Genomic DNA, 19,077 nt, shown 5'->3' with positions numbered 1-19,077 from the left:
GGTCCACTTGGCAGTGGAAGTAGTTTACCTGTTTTAGTGACCTCGACATATTAAGAGATAGTGTGGTTAGCACTATGCCTAGCCAGGGTGCCCATGACGTACTTGGAGGTGTAGTCATCTTGAAGAGATAAACCGCATGGATGTCTTGGGAATGGCGAAATCAACAGATGGGGACCAGACATAGTGGGAAGTTATGGTTGAGGCCCTATGCTTCACAAGGAGTAAAGAGGATTAAGTAAATGAGTCAGATATACATCAGAACTGGGTGGGCTCTGGGGAGCTGTACAGACTAGAGCTGGGATCCGAACTTCAGATTTTCTGGTTAGCAGTCAACTGCTCTACCATTCTGCCACACCATCCCTAGCTCAGAGCACAGGCTAAACATGCTCGTTCCATTTTCCTGTCTCTTTTTATTTAACCTCCATGCATGGGAAACAAACTTTCTGACTAAGATATTGTATGCTTGACCCCATCGTCCCATTTATTATTAATACATAGCTTGAACATATTCCCAGGAACACAGACAGCTTCAAGCTCTGCTGCCTGGCTCAAGGGGAGATAGACTGCACACCAAAGAAGGATGAGTTCTCCTCCTGTGAAAACCTCATGTCCAACCATGTCTTGAAAGTCAGCATCTGGGTCCTGGGCGTCATCGCCATTGTGGGCAATCTGATGGTCATTGTGTGGAGAGTGCGGGACTTCCGTGGGGGAAAGGTCAGCTTTTGTTTTCTTTACACATTTTCATTTAAAATTAACCATAAACGGGTTAGGACTTGTTTGGCAAACATTGTGCCCAGCCATTTTCTGTTATTAGCTCCTATCACTTACTTCCTGTTGATGTCCTATTAAAATATTAAGATTTTTATTTCCCAGTTTAAAGTCTAGTAGCCCTATCTCACTGCCTGGGTTGTCCCAGGGATATCTATTTATCAACCTCACACTGTATGAAAATTAAAGACATTTTTGTTACCTGAATACTAGAGATAGACAAAATATCTCAGATAATTTGTTCATGATACTATATGAGTAATATCCTTTATAACTCAAAGTTGGGGATTAAGAAAAAAAAAATCTTTGTAGAAAACTCGCCCCTACATATGTTCAAACCCCCATGTCACCACTGCTAGCAAAAAACAAAACCTGTAGAGTAAAATGAGTGTATTCCACTGATATATTTGAGTGTTTACATGTTCCCTCATCCCAACTCTCACAACTCAGTCTCCACATTTTGTTAAAACCCACGTTACCACTGCTTCTTCTTTTTCTTAATCCCGTTCATGCCCAAGGCACATGGAGCAGATGAAGTAGAGTTCATCTGATTCATTGACCTTGGCATATGAAGGGATAGTGTGGTCAGCATTATGCCCATCCGTCTTTGTTTACCTAATGTAAGTTAGGTACCCATCATAGCTGGGTGGAATTCAGGGACGCTCCACTGATTTAAACCCGGATTTGAACTTGAGACTCTCTGGTTAGCAGTCTAGCTCTCTACCGCTAGGCCACACCGTCCCCTGCTACCACTGCTTGCAAAAAAACAAAGCCTGTAGAGTAAAATGAGCTGATACAACTGTTATGTTTACAGGTTCATTCCTTCCTAATAACAAACCTGGCTATTGGAGACTTCCTGATGGGGATCTACCTGCTGATCATTGCTGCCGCTGATGCTTACTTCAATGGTGTGTACATCACCTATGATGAGGAGTGGAGGCAGAGTAGCTTGTGCCAGTTTGCTGGCTTTGTTTCAACATTCTCTAGTGGTGAGTGGGGGCTGTTTTTATGTAGAATTTTTCAACATTCTCTTTGTCGGGAAGGGGGCTGATCTAGCTGTTTTACATAGAACTTTTCAACATCATCTGGTGGCGGCCGGATGTTAAGCTTTTTTACATAGACATTATTTTTTTAAAGTTTTCCAGTTTTGAGTGGTGACTTACTAACACTGTTTACAGCTAGGTTTATTTTTAACATTTTCTGGTGTTGATTGAAGGCTAGCTATGTAACTGTTTACATGGTTTTTTGTTTACATTTTCAAGTGGATAGTCAAAGCTAGTTGAAGCCGTTTTAAGGTGGAACTTTTTCAACTTTTTCTAATGAGAAATTAAGGCCTAGCTATTCTAGGTTTCCTCTGGGATTTGTTTCAATAAAAATAACAAAATATTTCATTTAGTGCTTTTGCAACCTCCTATCATTTTGTTGTACATTTTCCTATACAATTTTGTAAGGAATAATTGCATTTTTTAAAATAAATTATGCACAATAATCTTTCATTTGATTGTGGCTGTAACCATCCCTGACAAATTGAGTCAAGCTGAGGGGGCTGGCATGGTTTAGTGATAGAGCATGTGACTGCCAACACAAAAGTCTAGAGTTCGGTTTCCAGACTCAAGTTTATAGGTTATTAGAGAGTACAACCATATGATATCCAATGGGTATCTGATTCACATTCAGGAAAGTGAAGGCCACTGGGCAATTAACTGTCAAAATTATCCCTTTAAATCCAGAAGTATTTAAACAGGTGAACTCTATTTTATCTGCCCTACTGCCCATCATGTCTGAAAGGATATCTACTAATTAGTAAAACAGATTTTTAGTTGCTTGTTACGTCACTCAGTAATACCATAATATATATTACAAGTTAGTTACCCATCAGTAAAACCTTATATAATTTACAAGTTAGTTACTCATCAGTAAAACCATCGTGTAATTGAGTCTCCACTGAAACGGTCTGACATCCACAGAGCTCTCGGTACTTACACTGACCACAATCACCCTGGACCGCCTGTTTTGTATCTTGTTCCCCCTGAGAAGGTCAAGGCTGGGCCTGAAACAGGCTGTGGTTGTCATGAGCTTCATGTGGTTCCTGGTGTTCTGGCTGGCTGTTCTACCTCTCATGGGCTTCACATATTTTGAGGTCAGCATTGTTTTGGTATTTTTTTAAAAGTTGGCCAGATTTTTATAAATTGCTATGCTGTTTTTTTTTGCCAGTTTATTTACCCTAGAATAAACCTTACCCTAAATCTGAACATGACCTTAACATATTTATTTATTTTAATAAAATTATTTTCCAGCGTAAGGTAATTTTGAACAGTTCCTTTTTTAAGATTTAAAAATTTCATTATAAGGACAATATATGAATGAGAAGTAGAGCACATGAATCCAAATTCTCATGCATAGTTTGTTATGTGATGTCTTAGTCCACCCATCTATCATAGTTACCTGTCACAAGTCAGTGAAAGTAAGAAAGTAACGGCTTACCACACCTTCCCTTTAGTTAGAGATTCAGACTATTAGTTCATGTTACCTATGTGCTGTCTTGTCCAAATAGAGCTTGAAATATTGAGCTTGTATAATATAATTTAAAGAAAATATAATTATTTATTATAAGATATTTTTAGCGTTGATTGCTAATTTTCATTAATTACATAATTAATCCTCTATGTAACCTAAGCTCACAGAAAAATAAATTATGTTCTAGAATTTCTATGGCCGATCTGGTGTTTGTTTGGCTCTTCATGTGACCCCCGACCACCGGCCTGGCTGGGAGTATTCAGTTGGGGTGTTCCTAGCTTTAAACCTGGTCTCTTTCTTGCTCATTGCTTCGTCCTATCTATGGATGTTCTATGTAGCCAAAAAGACACGCAGTGCTGTAAGGTGGGTATTTTATGTTTTTTATTTAAATTTCGTTAATTTATTAAACTAAAGAGTGGTCGACCTTTTGCATATCATTTATAGCTTATTTCAGGGGTTCTTAACTTGGGTTCGATTAGACCCCATGAGTTTGGTAAGCGAGTCTCAAGGGCTCAGCAGGTGTCAAGATACACACCTGACACATATGATTCATGATCGGATTTTGTCAGTGTAAATGATAGAACTCTTAAGAAGGCTTCGGTGAATGAGCATGTTAAACTAGTGTGGTTTGGTACTTTTAAAAAGGTTAAGAACACTGGCTGATTTTAAAACAATAGCTCAAGCAGTTTTAGAAATGTTTTGAACAATAATTGTGGCTGTTAGATGTATATGTTTTCATAACATAATTGTGGCTGTTAAGTTAATGTATTATCATAAATTATATCTGTGAAACAGCAGTAACTAGTTCATTTTCATTAATTCTATATGAAATAGTAAAATATAACATATTTTCATATTAAAATAACTAAATATTTGAATGAGTTTCTGTCTATATATTCTCATATGAAATATGTAAACCATTAATATCTAAATGTTCACATGTTTAGTGTGTAAAATGTGTTCCATATTCTAAAACCTTGTGTGATAAATGTGTGACTGATCTGTTCAAATAGGACTGCTGAGAGCAAGAATGACAGTGCCATGGCACGACGGATGACACTGATTGTCATGACAGATTTCTGTTGCTGGGTGCCTATCATTGTCTTGGGACTGGTCTCTCTTGCTGGCACCAAGACAGACGACCAAGTAAGATTTCCAGTTGCTTGTAAATTATGGTTAATAAATTAATTTCCAGTTGCTTGTAAATTATGGCTTACTGGGAATATAGTGAGTAAAAAAACTGTAGGAAATAGTGGACTAAAAGGTTAATGTTGGAACTACTGAAATGTAGTATTGTTCAAAATAAACTAACTAATTTCCAGTTGCTTGTAAATTATGGCTTACTGGGAATATAGTGAGTAAAAAAACTGTAGGAAATAGTGGACTAAAAGGTTAATGTTGGAACTACTGAAATGTAGTATTGTTCAAAGTAAACTAATTTCCAGTTGCTTGTAAATTATGGTATGGTGGGAATATAGTGAGTAAGAAACTAGGAAATAGTGGACTAAAAGGTTACTATTGGAACTACTGAAATGTAGTATTGTTCAAAGTAAACTAATTTCCAGTTGCTTGTAAATTATGGTATGCTGGGAATATAGTGAATAAGAAACTGTAGGAAATAGTGGACTAAAAGGTTAATGTTGGAACTACTGAAATGTAGTATTGTTCAAAATAAACTAATTTCCAATTATGGTTTGGTGGGAATATAGAGAGTAAGACACTGTAAAAGGTTAATAAATTAATTTCCAGTTAGTTGTAAATTATGGTATGGTGGGAATATGTTTATTAAGAAACTGTGGAGCCCACCACATAAGTAGACCACTAGATAAGCTGCTAAGTAGGAACAGTGGACAAAAATGTTAAATGTTGAAACTACTAAAATTTATTCATGTTCAAAATAAACTAACTATTCATACTAGTTATATTTGGCAGTGCAAAAATACTAGATGTTGTTAAGTAATTACTGACAGGCCATTATTGGTTAAAGTTTGTTTTTCTGCTGTAGACCTAGTTAGTATAAGGGTCAGGTTTAAGAATGGTGTTAGATTATGGTTATGGCCAATAATCTGATGGGGGCAAGAGTGGCATTACTGGTGTTGGATTACGGTTAGAGTCAAGAATCTAATCAGGGTTAAAATAAGCCTCAGATATGCCCCTGCTGTTATTTTGATAATAAAGAATCTTAAAAAAAAAATACACTGCCCATTATCTTTTTAAGAATAAATTTATGAAACAGATTTCATTTTTTGTTTGACTAGTTTTATTCAGTTTATTTTGATACATTTTTGTTTGACCAGTAAGTTGCAGTATATTTTAATGCATATTTAATTTAAACCTGCAGGTGTATGCATGGATCGCAGTGTTCGTGTTACCTCTGAATTCAGCCACCAATCCAGTCATATACACCTTGTCTACTGCCCCATTTCTCGGAAACGTCAGGAAACGAGCAAATAGGTTCCGGAAGTCTTTCATTCAGTCTTTTACTACGGAAACAAAACACAGCTATGTAGGTTAGTCCTTTCATGTCAGAAGCTTGTGGGACGAAAAAAGAATGGTAACGTCTTTGGAATTACAACTGCTAGGTCTAAAAATTTTGAATGGTATATTTCTAGAATTATGTGGCTATATGTCCCAGGGCTGTTTGATAAATCCTGCTGTTTATTTGGAAGACAAAAACTTTATACTTATAGATTATCTTCCCTTGTGTCCCTAAATCATAGCTCAAAATAAAAGTCCCCTCTAGGTATATTATCAATATTCAAAATTTTAAGACATACTTAAATTCAGTCGCTTGTTGTAATAATGGAATATTACAATGAAATATTTTGTGTAAGGGTGTCTATTACAAATCACCCCCACCACTTCTGGCTTGAAATAATAACACAAGAACAATCAAAATTTACAAAATTATACCAACAATTTTTTTTTTAACAATAGCTGCTAGGAGTTAGCTTTTTAATGTTTGCACACAAATCACCATCTTGGTGTAAATTTACATAACTTAGGTCTGATGCAGTTCCAGCATTTAGTTAATAACACTACTGAAAATTATTAATAAACACAATACAGACTTAATAATAACATACATAATAGGCTCAATGAACAAAGTAAAATCTGCCACAGAAATTCAATGACAAATTTGTGAAGGTTACTGATTTTTAAATCAAACAAAATTATTTTTAAATAATTAATAAATTACACACACATACTAACAATCTTTTATTGTTTTTATTATGCTGTAAGTAAATCTTAATCAACCTTAAATATAAGTCAATTATAACATATCCTTTAAAAATCTTTTATAGTTTAAATAGCCTATTTTCCCTGTACCCCAGTCGGTATTACCAGTCGTCACAGCGTCCATCTTTTATCTCCAGGTACAGTCAAGCGGACTCTGAAAAACGAGTCACAAATTCAATATATGAAAACATGCACCTGAAACGCATACGTCAGTTATGATATAGCTGGAAAAACATTTTACAAATTCAGTATATGAAAAATTGTTCCTGAAATGCATGTGCCAGTTATGCTATATCTGGAAAAAAAACTTTTGCAAATTCAGTATATGAAAACTTGCGCCTCAGCACATGGGTCAGTTATGATATAGCTGGAGAAATACTTTACAAATCAATATATGAAAAATTTCACCTGAACACATGGGTCAGTTATGAAAAAACTGGGAAAAAAGTGTCACAAATTCTATAGATAAAAATTCCACCTCTTAAGCGTACGTCAGTTTTGAAAAACTGGAGAAAAAAAAGTGTCACTAATTCTTTAGATAAAAAATTCCACCTGTAAAGTGTCAGTTATAAAAAACTGGAAAAAAATGTCACAAATTCTATAGATAAAAAATTCTACCTGTAAAGAGTGCGTCAGTTATGGTATAGCCTGAAGGAACGCCAGGTGCACATACAGTGTGTAGAGGCACCAGGGTACCTTGTTTTTGGCCCTGACAAAACAAATAGTTAAAACACTTATTTTGAAACCACCAGATGAGGTCTTAAACATTTCTAACACAGAACTATTTCTTCTTCACTTCAGACGATGGCTCTTCACATTGTTACTGTGAGAAGAAATCTCCCTACCGGCAACTGGAACTAATCCGACTTCGCAGCCTCAACACGTCGCCACCAACGTATTACAATTCAGACCTCCACAGTGATTCCTAAACTACTAAACGTTTCCAGGAAATAAAATAATGGATTTATCAATCATTCATAAAAATCAAGCTCAAAATGTATTGAGAAAATCTCCAAAGAGCATCTTCATAAACTACCAATGTTTCATTATAAAAAAAAAACCAATCAGAATTATTTGTAAATCGGGCTCAAAATCTATTGGATGAATCAGTTACGAGGTTGAATGGACTAGCGTTTTATGCTTGTTTCTGTGTACTGAAGAGTGTCACATACTGACGGAAATAAATTACAGCAGGTGCTGTTGCCTAAAATGTAAAATATTCCGGAACTCTTCAGATAACATATTCATGAGAGAACTCCTCAATGTTGATCTTCCTAACTCATAAGGGATCATATTCGATGTCTTGTTTTCATAGGCATCATAATGTTCATTCACTAACTTTAAAAGTTGAATTAATATATTAACAGTATATTATGATGTGTACTAGTCTTTAAAAGATTGTATGTTAACTTTTGTTTTATTCACCTTTATTAAAACGACAAGTGCTAACCACTTGATAATTATCTTAATTATGTCATCTTTAATGTTAAATTTAATATCAATATGATGAATTAAGAATTTAGTATTAATATAGTTTTTATAATATCATTAAAAAAACTTGCAGAATATTTTTCACATTTTGTGTATATGGCTTCATAGAGGCGTGTGAGAATTTATAGATTATTTGCCAGATTTCATGTTGTGCTATTAAGGCTGTTAAAGTCCTGGCCAAATTTATGACTAGATATTTTTGCCAGGTTGTTATGCAAGAAGGGTTGTAGTAGGAGGCCAGATTTCTGCTTAATTTTAGATCAAGATTCTGTTGCTGCCAAAATCTGGGCCCGGCTATTGTGCCAGAAAGGTTCATCAAGTAAGTGACCAGAATTCTGCAACCAGATTTTATGGATGTTTTAGAAAAGGGAATTGACAGTTTTGACAAGCTTTAATTGTAATAATTCTCTAGCACTCAGTTCATTTGAATATCTCAGATTCATCATTACAAATAAGGGAGCCATTAGAGAATAAAAGAAAGTTTAGATCTTTGTTTATTGCTGGGTTTTTTTTTATTCACTAATGCTTGTACTGATGTTAAAATTAAGCAGAAATTAAATGTAGTAACAAAATCACCAATGGACTATAGAAGATTTTTAAAATTATAGATTTTTGGCCTATTATGTATGATAATTTTATCGAGAATATATTTTCATAATGGGACAGCAAGGCTTAACGGTACAACCGAAAGTCTTGAGTTCGAGTGTATGTTTAAGGCAGTAAAAACATCCCAGCGCATGGACCGTAAGGTTTGAAAAAGGGAACTTTAGTATTCATTTTTTTTTAAAATTATAAATAAATATACATCTGAATAACATATTCTTTTTGTTTATAAATAACTTGTATTCAATCTTAAACCAAGTCTGCTCATAATTGTAAATCTGTTTTGCTGAATGCCACTAAGGTGTCTTTTTGTTTTTACAACTACACTTCAATCTTAAACAGAGCATCATATAAACACTGTTAGCTGAGCTGGTCATGCTTCAATAAATTATTATTTTAAATTGCTTCAAAAGAAGTATTTAAATTAATTAATATTAAAATATAAGATATGAATAATAGCCAAAATAAATGTGTAGCATAACTATAGCTGTAAAAAATGTATAAAATCTTTAAAAGAAAATTTTAATGGATATTTTTTTTTCTTGTTTTGGTAAATAAGAAATAAATACATTTTTTATATCACTACTAAAGAACTACATGTTACGGGTATACGTTATTTTATACAATGAAAAGTACATACCAAATCCCTTTAGATGCGTGACAGTTTCCTGAATGGAGAGCCCCTAAATGCTACAAAATTTCTTAAGACTGACTTTCATTTAAAATATAATTTACTTTAATTTACAGCTATGGAGAGAATTTGGTTTTATAAACCTGTACCCTTAACTATGATGCTATGCTTACCTAAGAATTATGTTTGTCATACTGATGATTTTATTATCATTCAAATTTTTTGTTAATTTCAAGCACAAATAAACACTGAATTCAACTTTTTTTTTTCAGTTATTGTTTAAGTACCAAAAGAAAAATTCCTTGTTATCTGAAAATGAATATATTTAACCTATAAAGACACATAGTCAAGCCAAGCCAATCAAATTTTGTATAACACTAACACACAGTTGAATTTTTTTTCCAACTTAACAAAACTCTAGTGGGTTGGCCTTATCTATAAGGTAGAAGATTATCAATAAAGTATAAAATTCAGTTACATAAAAAACATGCACTGTACAACATTATCTAAAATTTTGTAATATGTTAACAATTTTAAATGCTAACAGTTTTTGACAATCAATACATTATGCTGGTCTGATCAATTTTTTCAATTAATAAATGTGAGTGAATGAAAATCCATTATTTCAAGGAGGTAAATGGCCCACTGCTGTATTACTCTATATTATGACCTTGTTATTCATATTTTTAAAATTTTAAACTTTCTCTTATTTGAAATAAAATATGAAATGGACCTTACTGCATCGATATCTTACTTGTGATGTTATTGGTAACATCACAACATCTACATTAATCGAATTATATGAATTTTCATTGTATATATGGATGTGTAAATACTTCGTGATTTATAAATATATATATATATATATATATATATATATATATATATATATATATATATATATATATATATATATATATATATATAATGAATATATGTTTGTATGTATGTACACCTAAGTATATTGAAACCTTGTTTTCCATCACTACTTTGTCAACAGCAAACAAAACAACTGAGGCAATTAGTTTCAGGTGTATCAATATAGGCCTATAAGACAAATTAATTTGTGTTTGACACAAAATTACATACTAAGCCATAATATGGGCCCTATAGAAAAATTAATTTACACCAACTTGAATATTTATACCTGAAACGGTTCCTGGGCTGTGTGTTTTAGTGTGTAAATATTTTGGTGTTTGATAAAGTAACGTGTTGGTATGTAGATGATACATATATTATTATCAGGAATGATATTTTTTTTTATATTGAAAGTGATTTGAAAAAAATCTGGAATTTGGGGGGGATGTTTTAAAAACATTTCCCCCACAAAAACAAATAGAAGTGATATTGAAGACTAGGTTAAAAACAAAATTAAAAAACCACAAGGATGAAGATAGTAAAACATGTCTAATGTTATTGCCAACATGTTACTTTATTAAAATACAAATATTTGGATTAGGGGTCATCCATAAATGACATCACACTCGTAGAGGGGAAGGGGGGTCAGTAATTTTGTTACGGTGTGTGGTGAGGGGGTTTAGATGGTGTGATGTCACTTTTTTGCATTATAAAAAACAGCAATTTTGAGGGGGGTTGTAGGCTGAGGTGTGATGTCATTTTAGGGGGGGGGTCTGGCTTTTTTGTGACAGAGGGGAGGGGGAGGTAAAAATCATCCAAAAAAGCGTCATGTCATTTATGGATGACCCCTTGGTATTTTTTTTTAAATTATTTTAATTTATTATTACCTTAATAAGTAATTCAAAATTAGTTTTTTGTAACCTGATTTGCCCAAATTTTTGTCCTAAATGTCTAGATTCCTTTACAGAACAAGAAACTGCCACAATGTAATAACAAAATGTTTACTAAAAGCCACAGAGCAGAAGTAGATGATGACAGAGGTTTATTTGTATAAAAACATGTATGGACAGAAGTAATGTATTTGATATTTAATTATACCTGCTGGAATTGAATAAATGATGACATGGGAGTCTTGACTGATAATTTCGCTTTGTTATTTTATTTGTTATTTGTCACGTTTCATGTCCTTTTTGTCCTGTTTCATTTTTGTTCTGTTTCATTTTATTTTTGTCCTGTTTTGTTTTATTTTTGTCCTGTTTCATTTCCATTTTGTCCTGTTTCATTTTTGTTCTGTTTCATTTTATTTTTATCCTGTTTTGTTTTATTTTTGTCCTGTTTCATTTCCATTTTGTCCTGTTTCATTTTTGTTCTGTTTCATTTTATTTTTGTCCTGTTTTGTTTTATTTTTGTCCTGTTTCATTTCCATTATGTCCTGTTTCATTTTTGTTCTGTTTCATTTTATTTTTGTCCTGTTTTGTTTTATTTTTGTCCTGTTTCATTTCCATTTTGTCCTGTTTCATTTTTGTTCTGTTTCATTTTATTTTTATCCTGTTTTGTTTAATTTTTGTCCTGTTTCATTTCCATTTTGTCCTGTTTCATTTTTGTTCTGTTTCATTTTATTTTTGTCCTGTTTTGTTTTATTTTTGTCCTGTTTCATTTCCATTTTGTCCTGTTTCATTTTTGTTCTGTTTCATTTTATTTTTGTCCTGTTTTGTTTTATTTTTGTCCTGTTTCATTTCCATTTTGTCCTGTTTCATTTTTGTTCTGTTTCATTTTATTTTTGTCCTGTTTTGTTTTATTTTTGTCCTGTTTCATTTCCATTTTGTCCTGTTTCATTTTTGTTCTGTTTCATTTTATTTTTGTCCTGTTTTGTTTTATTTTTGTCCTGTTTCATTTCCATTTCATCCTGTTTCATTTTTGCTTTGTTTCTTTTTTTTTTATCCTGTTTTGCTTTTATCCTGTTTCATTTTATTTTTGTCCTGTTTCATTTCCCTTTTGTCCTGTTTTCTTTTTGTTCTGTTTCATTTTTGTCCTGCTCTATTTCCTGTTTGTGGCCAGTTGAATCAATTAACATAAAGCAAGTTTAGATGGTGTTCAGTACAAGTTATTACAATAACTGACTCACTACAGTCTGTTTTTGTTCAAAGACTAAGGTGGAACTAATGATAACTATCATTAGAGCTAGTCCACCCAGCTTAAGTACTTGTACTCATAACGTAAATAGCTGACCATATCTAACATGCTTAATCAGAGGTGTAGGGGGGGCCCTGGGGGGCGGGGGTGCGGACTGCACCGGGTGACACCATTTAGGGGAGTGACACCAAGGCAAAAAATAGCAAAATATATAAAGAAAAACTTGAGGGGGGGGGGGGGGTGCAAATGGAAAGTTCGAGGGGGGGGGTGACACCATTAAGTGCCGCACCGGCTGACACCCGACCTCGCTAAGCTACTGTGCAATGCTTAGCTTGAGTTATCTACAATCAGTGGCATAGGCTGGGGGGGGGGGGGTTTACCCCTCCCATGGACCCCTAAATGTATATATATATATTTATAGGATTATACTTATGAAAAAAATGTTTGAACCCCTCCCATGACCAATTCCTGGCTACCCCACTGTCTACAATACAATGATAATGAACTACAAATTAACAAAGAGCTGTGATGATTTCATTATTTAATTCCCTCTTTTCATCTACAGTTATAACTTTTCCTAAGAAACTTATTTATTCATAAACATGTTGTTAATTTGTTTAGGTTAGACCTGTGTAAAATGGATAAATAGTAAACTAATATTATCATTCCCATCTTTTGTTTGATAAAAAAATAATTTTTTTTTTTTTTTTTTTTTTTTTTTTTTTTATCAAATAATCATATGGACAATAAATAGTACATCTAAGCATTAAATGTACATGTAATCATTTGTGTTTATTTTCACTTCTCTTTATTAAGTAGCTTACAGTTATTGTAGCAAAAATCTTTAAACTAAAAATATTGCTTAAGCATTTTATTAAGTCTAATTTTTTTATAACTAGGCTTATCATTTTTTCTAGCCTCATTGCTTGATTAAAATAAGGAATCACTTTTATAAAGGCCCTATATAATATAATTTATTTATATGTGTTTGTATGTATGTATTTTAATGTGTTCTTTCCCTTTATAGTAACTGGAAACGACCTATTTTTAGATCTTGTGTTACCCATTCTTAGAAATAGATCTACATCTAGAAATAGAAAATAATCTGGAAACAAAAACAAAAGAAACCATTCGCATTCGTTCAACCTGCTGCAAACGAACATATTCATTATATATTTAGACACAGTGATACAGAAAATAGTCTAAAAAATGTATTGGCCTGCCTTATGGTAGGTAGAATCTTGGATTTATTAGTTTTAACTATTTTAGTCTATACAAATAATAATAATACTGGTTTTCTATAATCTACATATGTCATAAAGGCTAAAATTTATATAGATCTAGGCTTACTATATAGATCTATTACTAAATATGTATACCTATAGTAGGGCCTATCTGTTGGTTACATAAGGCCTAAATTTATTATTAATTAAATTCAATATTGAAATGTAGCCTAATAGTAAAAATGGTATTATTTGAACTGGTTAGGGACTAATTAGATCTTTAAACTATCTATTCTATAGGCCCTTGTTTATCGCTGTAGGTTATTTATAATATTAGTATTACTATTAGTAAGTATTAGGGCATAATTTATTCATTAGTGCCTAAGTTTTTAAGACAGGATCACAATGTCAATACAAAAAATCGTTAACCTATCACAGTGTTTTTTTTTTCTTTGGTCTGGGTGCAGTTTGTAAACATTCTAAACGCATATTAATCTTCTATATTTTTCAAAGAAAAATTTGGTTTTATTTGGTAGCGATTATTTTTGTAGCTTTGGGCTACTTTTTTTCATTATTTACATTCAGTAAAATGAAACAAGTTAAAAAAAAAAAGCTTCGGAAAATCCCATAACTATTAATTACTATTTTTAGAGTTGTATTTTCCCACTGACATAGCAGATTATTATATTTAGAATTACTAGATAAACCCTAAGGCCTTCATAAGCCTCGTTAAAATTACATTCTATGCCTATGTATATTATTATACTAAAAATAGAGCAGTGAAAGCCAAAAAACTACTTGCCGAAACCCGGGATCGAACCAGGGACCTTTAGATCTTCAGTCTAACGCTCTCCCAACTGAGCTATTTCGGCTGCTTATATTAGCTGCTGATAATGTGATTCCTATATACATTTCAAGTTTCTGTAATGCTTGTTAAAAAAAAAAAAAAAAAATAATAATCGCTTAACCCTTATTAGGGTTTAAGTGTTCTTTCATGCATCTCTTCGGGTGAGGGGGTGGAGGCTATAGATCGTTTACGCAGTGGCGACAGTAGGTCGGGTGTCACCCGGTGCGGTAACTGAGGGTGTCACCCCACCCTCTTCAATGATTTTGCATTTTCGGTTGGGTGTCACCCCTCTATCCCCACGATTTTGTTATCTTAACTGGATAAAATATTGTTTACGATTTTTGTCATGGTGTCACCTCCGAAAGGAAGTAACACTGTTCAGACCAGAGGCGTAGCGACCCTTTCGACCCCAGGGACAAACTTTTGATTTGCACCCTCCTCAAACTTTTGATTAGTACCCCCCCCCTCAAACTTTTAATTTATTTTTCCAACCCATTTTGGCGCCTCCTAAGGTCGGCGCCCGGGGACATATTTCGCCCCCCCCCCCGCTACGCCTCTGGTTCTGACCTCAACCCCCCCCCCCCCCCATTGTGACGCCACTGCATTTACGTATGAAGAAAAATATATTCGCTTAAAAACCATCCTATGCTAGTGCTGGCTTTCATGTCCCGAACCAGTGTTTCTTCCAGGCTTTTTTCTCCGGGGTGGGGGGGGGGGCACTTGAAATTTTCGGGGGGGGGGGGGGGCGGTAGACTTTCTTCGGGAGTGGGGGGTGGACACTGTTAAAAGTATATATTTTCTATATAAATTATATAAATTTCATTTCGTTGAGGGGGGGCGGTAAAAAAATTTCGGACACTGTTAAAAGTATATATTTTCTATATAAATTATATAAATTTCATTTCGGGGGGGGGGGGGGGGGGGCGATAAAAAAAATTTCGTGGGGGGGGGGGGGGGGGGCTTCGCCCACTCGAAGAGATACCTGGAAGAAACTCTGTCCCGAACGTCACTGATTAAGTCCGTCTCCTCTCCGATAGCTGCGACAAAGAGCAAATCAATGAGCTAAAAAATGTCATCCTGTACCAGTCAGTGAGAAAGTCATTGATTGAGTCCGCCTCGTCTACTATGCCTGCGATAGATAGAACAAAAAGTGTGCCATTATTGATGAAGCTGTTGTGTCAAATAAGAATCCATTCTTTTCATGGCATGTGATTTTTTTTTTTTTTTTTTATATTTTTTTTTTTTTTTTTTTTTTTTTTTTTTTTTTTGCGTTTTAGAAAAAGAATAAGGGGGAAAGGCAAGCATTTGTTCACTTGGCGGGCGAGTACCTAGAAAAGTATAGAGAACAGGGTACTTTGTGGGTGGAGAACAGGGTAGGCCTACGGGGTTATCGTGAAAAGTGTCAGTTGACTTAGCAGGCTTTACAAGTGTACACTATTTATCAGATGTAAATTGTAAATCTGCCCATGTCGTCTTTCTTTCACCTAATAATAACCAATTCGTCCTCTATCAGAACAAACAGTCAAGTCACAGCCCAAGTCAATATGTCAACAATCATCGGTAGGTCAACTTAATCAGTCAACTTTACTGGGCCTGTCTACTCGACACGTACTCTACGCCAGACAAATCAGCTTGACCTGACTAGTCTTACTGACCAGGTCATAATACACCACAAGGCGTATCTACTTGTATAGATCAAACAACTATGGACACAAGACTGTATATAGTGTAAAAATATAGGATGTCACAAAACAGTAAGTGTTTTGAATGTTACCGTAAAAAAGTCGGATCTTGTGGAAAATTTAACCTCCGCCATAAATAAATAAATAAATAAATAAATAAATAAATAAATAAATAAATAAATAAATAAATAAATAAATAAATAAATAAATAATATATATATATATATATATATATATATATATATATATATATATATATATATATATATATATATATAAGAGAATATGAAACTTGACTTATAATTTTATGGAAGAGTGAAATTGGGACATATAATTTGCATCAACAGCTCTGTTATGTTGATACCTTTAACCCTAACCCTACACTTAACCCTAACCTGAACTCTAACCTTAACCCTAGAGTCGGATAAGAGTTTTTTCTTTTTTTTTTAATTACGTGCGTTTAAATTTTCCAATATCTAGACATCAGATATAGATCTAGGTCACAAGTGGCTGGGCTTAACCTTTCGCCTAATGTCCCTATTAGATCAACAGTTTGGATTCTGTAAAGGGCCTGGTTTTTGTCTTTGTTTAATGTATCCTAACGTCCCTCCTCCTGTCCAGTGTTTCTTCCAGACTTTTTTTCTCCGGGGTGGGGGGGAGGTCTAAATTTTCCGGGGTGGGGGGGCAGACACTAGTAAAAATATATGTTTACTACAGTGGCGTAGCGAGGTCGGGTGTCAAAATGGGTGCAAATCGAAAGTTTGAGGAGGGGATGCAAATTGAATTTTTTGCTCCCGAGGGGGGCGCCAAATTGAAAGTTTCCCACCGGGCGCCGGGTGACACCATTAAGTGCCGCACCGGGCAGAGGCGTAGCGACCCTTCCCGGCGCCCGGTGACAAACTTTCAATTTGGCGCCCCCCCCCCCCCCTCCCCCCCCCCCCCCGCTACGCTACTGGTTTACTATATAAATTCCATGGACTAGTGTTCGTGTTTAAAGTATCCTAACATCCCTCCAGTCATGAACTAGTGTTCGTGTTTAAAGTATCCTAACGTCCCTCCAGTCATGAACTAGTGTTCGTGTTTAAAGTATCCTAACATCCCTCCAGTCATGAACTAGTGTTCGTGTTTAAAGTATCCTAACATCCCTCCAGTCATGAACTAGTGTTCGTGTTCAAAGTATCCTAACATCCCTCCTATAATGGACTAGTGTTCGTGTTTAAAGGATCCTAACATCCCTCCAGTCATGAACTAGTGTTCGTGTTTAAAGTATCCTAACATCCCTCCTTTAATGGGCTAGTGTTCTTGTTTAAAGTATCCTAACATCCCTCCAGTCATGAACTAGTGTTCGTGTTTAAAGTATCCTAACATCCCTCCAGTCATGAACTAGTGTTCGTGTTCAAAGTATCCTAACATCCCTCCTATAATGGACTAGTGTTCGTGTTCAAAGTATCCTAACATCCCTCCTATAATGGACTAGTGTTCGTGTTCAAAGTATCCTAACATCCCTCCTATAATGGACTAGTGTTCGTGTTCAAAGTATCCTAACATCCCTCCAGTCATGAACTAGTGTTCGTGTTTAAAGTATCCTAACATCCCTCCTATAATGGGCTAGTGTTCGTGTTTAAAGTATCCTAACATCCCTTTAACATCAACAGATCGAGCGAGTCTCCTACACCCGTGGTTGGAGAAGAGGCGCCAAGCCAAATGTGCCTACAGAGATGGAAGATACGCAGAGGCCTGTGAACTTTATAGTGCAGCTATCGAAGCTTTTGAAGCTAACGAATTTTTCCCTCTAGAAAGTACAGGTGAGGTATTCAAATTTGTAAACATTATTTTGTGAGAAGTCATTGTTCTGGAACGTTGACTAATACATTTGCATGAAGGCGCACAACGACAAATAACAAAATACATAATCTCGATAAGGATAACTTTCTAAATCTCATTCTAATATTGAAATAATTCAAAATAGAATGCTAAATCGTTCAAACAATATTTGCATTCTAGTTTTGAGACATTTTGAGTGAATGATCTGTTAGCTTACATTAAATGTCACACATTTTCCTCGAAACTAAAAAAAAAAATATGTGAGAACTCTGGTTTATTTATCTCCTATTGTCTACATTTGTTTCTAAGACAACCAATTTAATAAAAATGTATGAAAAAGAGTAAGTTGTTTGCTTGGTAAGCTTACATTTTAACACCAGTCTTAAATGAGTTAAACTGTTTGATTGTCAGTTTAGAACTTAGGCTTTTTTCACTGCGATTTTTAAAGCTAATTTTGGAATACTCAGCCTCCTCTTCGAAGGCGTGAGGTGATTGGAGTAATTTTGTTATTAGAGTTTCTTGCAGGTAACTCTCCGAGAGACCCTCCCCCACTCAGAGCTCGCCCACCTGTCCACTAGTCTGTTTCTTCCAGACTTTTCCGCCCGAAGAGATGCCTGGAAGAAACTGGGCGAAATAGAAAAAAATGCATTATGTATATCCAAGCTATATACCTAAACAATTGCTCGACACCCACCCCACAACGGAAGTTTCAAGTGCTCCCTTCTCCTCCGTTGTAGAAAAATGTCTGAAAGAAACCATTTGAACCTATTTCTCCAGGTAGAGCCAATGTTAGCCTCAGCCTCCTGTACGGTAATCGCGCTCAATGCTGGAAAAAGCTAGGGGAGGTAACCCAGTCTTTGAGAGACGCCAAGAGATGCGCCAACCTACGCCCAGCCTGGTTCAAGGTATTTATTCAATACGTCTCCACACTAATTTTATTTCCTACATCTGTTTTATTTATATTTGTACGTATTTTTAAACATATTAACATAATCTTTTCCCGTTTCTGCCAAAAACACATGGACCCGCCATGTAAGGCTTTTTCAACTTTTGCCATTCTCTTGGAAATATCTTTGCTATCTTCCAAGGTAGTTCTGCCTTTATTAGTAGCTTTTCTGCCTGGCGTCTCCGCATCTCCCTTGGCCTTGCCTGTTTTCTTCTTCCCTGAAGCGTCCAGCTAAGCGCCATTCCTGGATCTTATTCCCAACACATAACCAATCCGCACCATTGTAATACAAAACATTTTGGCGCTTTTAAAAT

General features: G+C 34.8%; 1 protein-coding gene, 1 long non-coding RNA gene and 1 other non-coding gene across 3 annotated transcripts in view; 2 read left to right on the top strand and 1 right to left on the bottom strand.

Annotated features, from left to right (window-relative positions):
- The window catches only part of LOC131933098 (G-protein coupled receptor GRL101), a 28,062-nt gene extending 17,962 nt beyond the window's left edge, over window positions 1–10,100 (top strand). Inside the window, exons 23-29 of the mRNA XM_059289920.1 lie at window positions 516–714; window positions 1,583–1,757; window positions 2,736–2,908; window positions 3,473–3,648; window positions 4,299–4,431; window positions 5,627–5,795; window positions 7,327–10,100. Coding sequence (XP_059145903.1) covers window positions 516–714; window positions 1,583–1,757; window positions 2,736–2,908; window positions 3,473–3,648; window positions 4,299–4,431; window positions 5,627–5,795; window positions 7,327–7,454 — 1,153 coding nt within the window. The 3' untranslated portion in view covers window positions 7,455–10,100. The remainder of the gene's footprint in view (window positions 1–515; window positions 715–1,582; window positions 1,758–2,735; window positions 2,909–3,472; window positions 3,649–4,298; window positions 4,432–5,626; window positions 5,796–7,326) is intronic.
- A 3,219-nt stretch (window positions 10,101–13,319) lies between these two features.
- On the top strand, window positions 13,320–18,716 carry LOC131933097 (uncharacterized). The gene is made up of 4 exons (XR_009384848.1): window positions 13,320–13,470; window positions 15,825–16,065; window positions 17,649–17,798; window positions 18,595–18,716. It is a non-coding gene; the product is annotated as an uncharacterized LOC131933097 (long non-coding RNA).
- On the bottom strand, window positions 14,264–14,336 carry Trnaf-gaa (transfer RNA phenylalanine (anticodon GAA)). The gene has a single exon. It is a non-coding gene; the product is annotated as a tRNA-Phe (tRNA).
- Window positions 18,717–19,077: the final 361 nt, after the last annotated feature.

This window comes from Physella acuta, unplaced genomic scaffold, assembly GCF_028476545.2.
Source record: "Physella acuta isolate Inbredline_101_S28 unplaced genomic scaffold, ASM2847654v3 ptg002365l, whole genome shotgun sequence".
Lineage (NCBI taxonomy): Eukaryota > Metazoa > Mollusca > Gastropoda > Physidae > Physella > Physella acuta.
This window is presented reverse-complemented; position numbering and strand designations above follow the sequence as displayed.